At 39.2% G+C, this 9,655-nt stretch overlaps 1 protein-coding gene across 5 annotated transcripts in view; it reads right to left on the reverse strand.

Annotated features, from left to right (window-relative positions):
* The window catches only part of LOC109474537 (kinesin heavy chain-like), a 35,397-nt gene extending 25,747 nt beyond the window's left edge, over nt 1–9,650 (reverse strand). For all 5 annotated transcript variants that reach the window (XM_019774862.1, XM_019774863.1, XM_019774859.1 and 2 more), the window contains exon 1: nt 9,183–9,650. In XM_019774862.1, coding sequence (XP_019630421.1) covers nt 9,183–9,308 — 126 coding nt within the window. In that variant the 5' untranslated portion in view covers nt 9,309–9,650. The remainder of the gene's footprint in view (nt 1–9,182) is intronic.
* Between the last annotated feature and the right edge of the window lie 5 nt (nt 9,651–9,655).

Below are 9,655 nucleotides of genomic sequence, written 5' to 3' on the forward strand. Positions count from 1 at the left end.
TGCATTCTGTAGATAATTTCTGTCCAATGGGAATTTCTTCAACTAACCCTTTCCTGAGAGTTATTTCAAACTATGGGTCTGGGGTGAACGCTGATCAGTTTTTGGTTCCAGAGTCTATAAATTGCTACTGACAACATGAACACAAGTGTGACTGGGATCGTCATGACATTCCTGACGTCTTGTTAAAGAAGTATTTCTGGCATTGAGAAGGCATACTGCAGCTGACAGTTGTGAATGTGTGAGAGACCCTCTGGTGAGATTTGCTGACTGACATGCTAATCAGCCTGCTGGGATTTGCATCATGGTGGGGAGAGGAAATTTTACTGGAGATGATTCAACTAACCACATCTTGGAAATAGCACCTCATCAAAGTGTGTCTCTAGTCAGGCGCATCACACATGCAGAGAAAGCAAGAAAGCAGATAACAACCTAGTGGATTCTGATTTTATCGTAGCCATAGAATGTGTCTGGTGACGCACTGAAGGCTGTCATAGCATGCTGTATCAGATGTGCAGGGCTCGAAACACTGAGTGCATATGCAGGTAAAATTGCAGGTATTTCTGATGTCTACCTGCACCTATCCTGCACTGGTCCATGTACTGGCTTTACATGGACCATGGAACATATATGAATGTGGATTTTCATTGGTTGTATGAACTGTTAACATCTATGAAGAGAAAAAGAAATAATGTCAATGGCTTCAGAACAGTTTTTAATGTGATCCAAGTTCTGAGTGATGCACGTAAATTTGTCTGGTGCAGGTACGCAGTCAAAAGTCTTTCGAGCCCTGGATATTTGATACCTTTAGACGCCATTTTGGAATGCTAGTTTTTATACTAAATTGTTAAAATGAATCCATAATGAAAGCAATCATTTTAGCAAAAATTGGCCCAATTGGCTTTCCACTAGAAACACAATCAGGGAAAACGCTTTTGAGTATGAGGAATACAGAAGCAGACAGTGAATCAGCCAGACTACAATATATCATCCAGCTTCTAGATATGTTAATGAACAGCTTTGATAGATTGCTGCTAATGTGTTTCTGCTTGCATGGGACTTGCGTGATGCCTGCGTGAGCGAGCGACGCACTACTCCCATTGACGTCACCATCTACTGAGGGACATCAACCTCTGGAAATTCTGCCCTCTCCAAATCGTCAGGCTACATTCATATCAAAGCTTGCACTGAAATGACTAACGCACAATTTCAAATTGATTTTCCTTCAAACTCCTGTCCTAATTGACATTGCTGAAGGGCAATACCAGGGTACCTGTTACATATTCACCTAAGACAGATACTACTTTTATGTAACATCAATAATGAATCGGCCATTTGGATTTTTAAAAATTAGACTTTTTCCCACTAACAGGTGAACAGGTCCTTCCAACAGGTGCATCAGTCTTGATGCATTGTTAAACTTTATTTGGATCATTTTAGATGAAGAAAATACCTACCTACTGACCCTATTCTTTTCAGGACTGAAACTGGAAACACAACATTAATTTTTCCAGGCCTAAGATGAAGTGTCAATAACAACAATGTCTATAACACCCTTTGCCATACCTGTCTGCTACTGGAGGCAGTAAGGTGACGTCATACCTGAACAAATATTACGCCTACCTGCTAAACTGTCAAAATTGCAGGCCTAGGTCTGGTAGTTGTGTACCGTACACACAGTGATTTTACAGAAGATGGCTATAGACAGGTGAAAAGGTGTCATCCTTAGGAAGATATCTTTCATTGACTATGAAATATCCACAGTCATTAAAACACAGGTGTTTCGTGCACCGCTCTACACAAAGCACAGAGGTGTTAATAGGTAATGTATAATCAGATGACAGTACAATGTTACAGTGAAGCAGCTATCTGACTACAATGCCTGAAGTGATATTTGTACAGTTGCTTGAGTCAATGGCCAATCAATTAAAACTGAGTATTATAAGGACTTATCAATATGCTATTTTGACGTTTTATGCAGTAATTTAGAATGAAACACCAAATATTAGTACAATAGTATTATCACTTTCAGTTAAGATGTTGTTCTTTCTGAAAAAACAACTTGTATTTCAAAATGGATACCTGTATAAAACAGTTCTGTTATTGATTTTATCGTGATTACCAAGCCCCACCCTTCCAGGAGTAACTGACCTAACTGTGTTATCGACCATACACATAGAACTTTTAAATAATAGATAGGATAATTCTTACCTAGGGGTAAAGTATGGATTATGTATAGTAGTATTCAGACATCACCTAATGCAGTTAATATACTGTTGGAGGGTGGGCTATACCTCCACCATTTTTGTATCATCTCAAGGTTAATTAATAAAAATGTCAATATCAGACTGTCTTGAAAAGGAAAAAGTCTATAGCAGACATTCAGAATGGAACCGATAAGAAACAACTGGAACTGTTTGGCCGATGCTATGGAAGGGATATCACATGAACAGCAGCTGTCTTTACTATTTTCAGCTGAATTCAGTCAACCACATTTAAAATCGATTTATATGGGCCTTGTTTATGTAGTGTAGCTTGATTTATTGTTCTTTGGACTTCCCTGACAAGGTAGTTATTCTGGCCACAGCACCACTACCTGGTGCAGTGACCTGTGCTGCCCCCTTACTTTGGGCTTGGAGTCCTTTAACCTATGGCCTATTTTGTAAATTAACCTCAGGATAAACCAGCAAGAGACTTTCTGAAATTTAGCAGACACGCGTTTTTATACTCCAGACAAATGAAATCCTATACCCAAAATTGGGAAGCCCATAACACACAAGACATTTTCCCTTGGGGTCCAGACATGTTAAAGGCATCCAAAGCAATTTCAAGGTGGAAACACTGGATTTTCAAAGTAACTTTTCTGGTCACTCTTCAAGTTGTATTAATCCTATGACACATATGTGACTGTGAGACAAAAATGTCATGTCACTGGTGGCACTGAAGGCTGGTTCTAGCTATTTCTGGGTGACGTTGTTCTGTTTTGTAAAAAGAGCGAATGCTTGGAGGGAAAATTTCTCAAAGGTGGTCTGCACAGACTGGCTGACCTTTGCTACCTTAATACTTCAATATAGGTACAAAGTCTACTGGTGTTCTTTCAACAAACAAATATGGAGGGGGAAACAGTATCACTTACTTTAGGACTGTTATTCCAAATAAACAAAATTCCAAAGCGTTCAGTTTTCAACTATCTTTATACATTGTTAAGGATGTCAGAAAGACTCGGTTTCATGTGAAAGCTCTTATCTTGAATCTAGGTACTGTAAATCACAATTTTTTATATTTGTGTTTTTCGCATTCCCTACTGTACCGCGAACTTATCATTACCATGAACATATAATTTGCTGACTTTTCTTTTTGCTGCACCTGCCACCACCGCGAACACATACTATAGTCCTGTGAACAAGTCCATTTTTCTCAGACCACAAACATTTGCTACGGTGATTTACATACTTATATGCAAAAGACAGAATCGGTGAACCTAGATGCACAATAATCAGTTACGTCAGTTAATACATAAATATGCAGGTACAAGCTAAATTGCAGCTAATAATGTGAGGTCACGCAACTACTGCTGACTCATTAACAAATTTCCATGACATGTGACTGAAATGTGTTCTCACACATAGGCTGTAAACTACCCAGAAAATAGGGCATAGCTTGCACTGCAGTCGTAACAATGTCAGGCTGGTTGCCAACTGTTACTGTATGAAAAGTTTGGGTCATTATCGCTAAATATCAGGTGCAAATGGGTCTTGTAATAGGGTGAAAATTATTGACTCCGTGACTGGAACAATGCTGAATTAGCAGGAAACTTGTCTGGGACTGGATTACATCATGTAGCAGCTATTGCAAAGTCTATGGATCAGTGAGTCGATAGATTCAGACAATATCTCAGCAACTTTTAACTTGCAACTGAGTGGTAGCTATATTCATGTACAAAGATTGCTACATGTAAATCATCTTGCTTTCACACAATTCTTTTTTTAAGTAATTTCCTTCCTACTGACAACTGTACAAAGGTGTCATTCTGCTGTTTTGACAGAGCTGAGAATATTTTGGCTATGCATATACATATATAAATATATACAGCAAAATATACACCGTAAAAGATTGCAGAGATGCCCCCCCCCCCACTTGTCTGGAAGCCCCCATCCCTTAAAACTAGTGAAAGTAAAATGGAGCACCTGAGCTTCTACCAGTGATTATCATTGAAAACCATCCTTTAATTCATATCCATTGGTTTCTGGTCTCCAGGGATATCCCATTCATTTGTACCTGGGAGAGGCAGATGGTACCTATATGTAAAAATAATTTATCACATTCCAGCGACAACATTCCTTTACTTATACAAATGATCACTTCAAGTCACTCCTGACAAATACGTAAAAGGGTATGGATATAGATACCTTGATTGCAGTCATCAATATCAATAAGAAACATACTAGGATTTGATAAAGGGGTGCAGAAATTGAAACAAACGACTACTTTCTGCTTTTATTGAATTGCATTCTAAACCCCTTCCTTCAATTATTTACTACAGCCATACTGACATGGACATCGACATTCATATATATATCCATGGTGTCCTGGCATTAATCATGTCCTTATTCCCTTGCAAACACACAAGCACACATCTTGCAGTTATTTGCAAGGCAAATTCCTTAAATAAACTGTGTTTATAAATAAAAGAGGTTAACCTGTGAGTTTTGCCAGTCAGGCCCCAGAATACAAAGTACACAGCCGAGACTCCACAGTGAATAAAACATCATGTCAGTGTAATCAAAACGCCCCCAGTACTGGCACTTTTCCCAACATTTGCAATCCCGCTAAAGAATGGCTTGCATAAACAAAGTGAATAGAAGGTATACCATAATGTTTTTCAATTGTACTTCTCTTTCTGTTTTCCACAGTGATAATGACTTTAATATGCACCAATAACACATTTTGAGTGGTAAGATAATGATTTACTAGATAACTAGCAGTAACCATTATAATCTTGCTGACATCTTCCCCTCATCTGGTGTCCTGCTGTCATTACATGGATAAGTCCTCCCCACAAAATAGGGGGGACAACACACATCATTACATGTCAAACCATCTGTTACAAACTAGTGCCTCCTATGGTACGTCATGAAATTTCATGATGATCCCTGTTTTATAGGCAGCAGGCACTGCCTGGAATGGGTTAGATCGGTGTCATAAACCAGGCTTCCAAAGGTAGCGAGATACAAAAAAAGTTTTGGTAGAAAAATCAGGCATATGCAATACACAAAAATTTCAAACAAGGAGCATAAAAGAACATGTACTTCCAAATGTGTTTATACTTTGATGCATCTTTTCAAGTTAGTAGACACTCCAAGTAACAAAGAAAGCTACTGTTTACTACATAATAAATTACATGCATACACTGTACAATCTTTTTGTGAAAAGGTTATACGGTGTATCTTTTGATAAATAGCTATAATGACACAGGTAACAAGGCCGGCCAATAGGGATTTTAATAGTAGCAGAATCAGTTGTTACTTACTAGAAATGTGCATTCAAGGCTTTTTACAATAAAACATTTCTCTCAAGTTAGTATTAGTCAAATCCATCGTATTGCACCTTCTTAGTAAATAAATTTGAATGAAAAACAGCACTGCATAAGATTAGCTAACAAGCAGAATCCTTGCCACCAGAGCATTTAGATTTATGTGGTCTCTAAGGGCTTGCAAAACCCTACCATTTGAAGCCAAGTAATGAAGGGGGCCATTCCAATCTTCATGACTCATTCTACTTCATTTGGACTAACTGGTTACACATATATTGCCTATGCGTAAAAGAGGGAAGTGACTGAAACTGTTCACTGTAACAAGTGTTTGAAAACGTCAGTAGGTACTTAAGTATTCGACTTTAACTTTAAGACTATTGTAAGGAACGATTACCACATACTTTTGCAACAATTTGAATACTAAGTACAAAGTATGTGAACGGTGCCAACCTATCTTTGGATGCAGATACATGTATCAACAACCCATGATTTCCAGAAATCTGACTTCATTTGGCAAAACTCTATCCTCCCTTGAGTGAAGCCATTAAAACAGAATGTATCACCAGAGGCTAGTTGGACAACAACCATGTGTTTTATGACATCCTATCCCAGTGCCAATGGTGATGCTCGCATTCTTCTGGGACCACAAATCGCCCTGACTTGCCTGATTGCAGACAACTATTATAAACAACAAAGTATGGCACAGAAAAAAGTCAGCTTGCTGTATTAGATTGCTGTGAATGCTGTCCAAAACATAATCAGCCCTATCCCTGCTGTAATTGTCCAACAAATTTGAGCCCATAGCAGAGCTAAGTTTGGAACATTTTACAACATGTTTCACACATGTAAAACCAAAACTTTAACAGTAATAAATTTCTTGTCCACACATTAGACGTGCACCATGAGACACACAAACATACAACAGTACTGCATTGGTTTGATACTGCCTCTTATTAACGGGCAAGTTGTTGACTGATTCGTATTTATCATTCTGAGATATAATAAAAGTTCTTCAATAGTCAGCTTTATATGTTACTTCTTCATGGTTTATGTTTTTACCTACCTAGAGGGTCAGAGGCAATTAAGATGCTGCGAGAGATAATGCTGGCTTTATGACAACCATGAGCAAACATATGCCAGTCTGCACTTTTCAGCCCCTCCACCCACACCTGAATATTTTATAACCAATGTCACTGTGCCTGTGCTAATTCTCCATGGAGGATTGAGCCAGGCATCCATCACGCCACCCAATGGGCAGATAGCATGCAGTCTCTGTCATCTCTACAGGAAGGGATGAAGACATCAAAGGCCCACTTTAGACTGGGAATGGTTAACCTGTTTTGGGCCCAGGAAACGTTACCAGTCTTAAAGAGGAAAAAAATGGTACTGTAACGGTTTTCCATGACTCAAAATCACCTCCACCCTGGTTCTGCATGTGCAACTCTGCAACAGGGGCCCCAAAACACTTCCTGGTGCGTCCAAAGTTGAAACCATTTCATGAAACGGTAAGAGCAGGTCATGGAACATATGCTAATGATAGGCTAATAAGTTATGTTATGTTCAAGTTATATCTGGCGACACAGGTCTGTCTAAATCATTTAAATGAAAACCACTACCAGTGGCGAAGAGTTTCGAAGGGTTTTGGAATGGTGTACCATTCCCAGTCTAAAATGGGTCAGTAGACTAGTAAGAAACTATGAGACAGAAGTTTCCACTGCATTAGTTACTCAGTTGATCTGTGTCCCAAGACAAGCAAAGGACCACAGCAGGTATATTATTTTTTTTATATCTATATTTTACATTACTATCAAAAATTGTTACTTGCTTGTTTGTGTCTTGTGTCATAAAATGCCCCAAAGGTTGACCCATGACGCAAAACCATAGTTCAGAGGTCATGGGAAATTCAGACTGTTGCTCTGGGATTCCTTAGGCACCTCAATTAAGATGAAAATGTTTAATTTCCATGTCCTTTATAAGCATGACCATCTTCCACTTAAATGCAATCCTTTTTTATATATTACAATATAGAAAATAACCTGGGCAATCTTTCAGTTCCTACACTACAGATGGTAACACTTATCATCAGAGATGCCAACAGTACAGTTTTATGTCCAGTCTGTAGACACCAAACCATATGCAAACTGCCACTTCTCTTCATCAGTTTCCAATGCCAACAATGGTCCAAATTAGGAAACTGCTACATAGGGATTAATCTAGAGCTATAAACAACAACTCTCTCAAACAAGCAATGCAGACAGCAATCTTTGTTATGTCTTGCAAGGCAAGGCAAAGCACTGTTCTTTTGGCAATTATGATTGCCTTGTTTTTGCAGACTATTTGCTTCTTTAATCGTTTAATCTGATGAAGGGATTAGGTAAGAAGGTGTGTCTTTCTCTGGATAAATAGCTTGTTCTGTTACGCTACAATTGCTTCTGTCAACTGTTTTTGTGATACGAATCTTTTCTTTACCCTTGAAGTAAGTTTTGTTTTCTATTTCCACATCCCCATGATCCTTCCTGGTCTCCAATAATGATTAGCATCATTTGTTTGCAATAGATTAAGATAGTGTCAAATCGTCTTTACTTTCACACGAGTCTATTTGGAACAATACCTATTGAAGTCATTGTCACGTGTGTGCCAACTGTGAGGACTAATTGAATTGCCATCTTCTTTTGTTGTAGGTAGAGCAGACTGTACTACCTTTTTATAGGCAAATCACCCCACTAGAACAACAAAGGGACCAGGCTACATTGGTGGCTTCAGCTCCAAAAGCCTTTCAGAGTCAGAACCCACAACAGCTACAGTACAAAGGAGACCTGCTTGCTTTGGAAATTTTCACATTACATGCATTGTTGGTAGTCTTGTCTTGCTCTGTACATTATTTGATGATGGTCCATCTCACGACAGATCTTCATTATTCACAGCAAAATCATGCCCCTAACATGCCCTTGCTTAAATATATTGTCAGCATAATGGTGTAACATCAATGCCAAAACTCTGATCACGTATTCTTCTGATGCACTTCCACTTCAGTTCAACCAATACACATCTTTCTGGGTATACATAACCAATTTCTTCAGTCCTTATTGAATTTAGACAAAATTCACCTAGACAATGACAAAACTGTCCTTGTCTTAATGCATGACGTGAGGCACACAGTACTCAAAATGCCGGTCTGCATCGTGGACTACAAAAACAATCAATAATTGATCTCCTGGTATGACAGAGGGGAACGTCAGATTTTTCATGCATTGGATTGTGTACGGCTCTCGCAGCAGTATTAAATTTTGATTACGCTAGCAGAATAAGCACATCAATTTGAACAAGTGCCACAATTCTCCATTCTCTGGACATATCCTTGGTGAAAAACATCGTTTGCAGGAATCGATGAGAAATGCTAATCTAATGGGGGGCACGTATGAAGTCATTGCAAGGCATAATCCGGCACCGGCAATCTGCCTGGATTTCCGGCAAAGGTCAACCTTTTCTATCCGCCCGCAAATATTCCTGACTAGTCTGTATACAAATACAAGAAATAAAGTGAAATATTGAGTCATAGATTTTACGAACTAGCATAGTTTGGGTTGCGGTGACATCGTCTTAACCGAGGGGTCAAGTGACTGGTGTACCGGTAGCAATGAAAATATTTTACCTGGATGTTAACTGTATCGTCAGCAGGGAATTTGGAGATGGGTTTGGAGCCGGCCGCTGTTTCCGCGGCGTTCATGGGCCGAAACCGGCACACCACCTTGATGCTGCATTCCGACGGGTCCGTCATCGTGATTCAGGTCCCCGAATAATAGCCAATTTTCCCGGTCGAAGTCCGCAGTTTCTCTTCTCAAAACACCTTGACTGCAAACATGGCTGGCGCTGCCTAAAATCCGTCCTCTGCCATCCCGGCGTTTTTCGTCTGTCAGAATTTTCTCAGGGAAGGACAAATCTCTCTCAAACTTCACTCCTGTAGTCTTCACTCTCTTATCTTCAAAATAACCCTACTAAAATAAGAATATATATATTCGGGAGGACAAAAAATCTCCGTAGAAAATAAGTCGCACAAAACGTTCAATTACAGATCCGCCATTCTACCTATCTCCCGCAAGGCATTCTGGGTGGAGCCGGAAAAGA

Source organism: Branchiostoma belcheri, unplaced genomic scaffold (assembly GCF_001625305.1).
Source record: "Branchiostoma belcheri isolate BF01 breed outbred unplaced genomic scaffold, Haploidv18h27 scaffold31, whole genome shotgun sequence".
NCBI classification, from domain to species: Eukaryota; Metazoa; Chordata; class Leptocardii; order Amphioxiformes; family Branchiostomatidae; genus Branchiostoma; species Branchiostoma belcheri.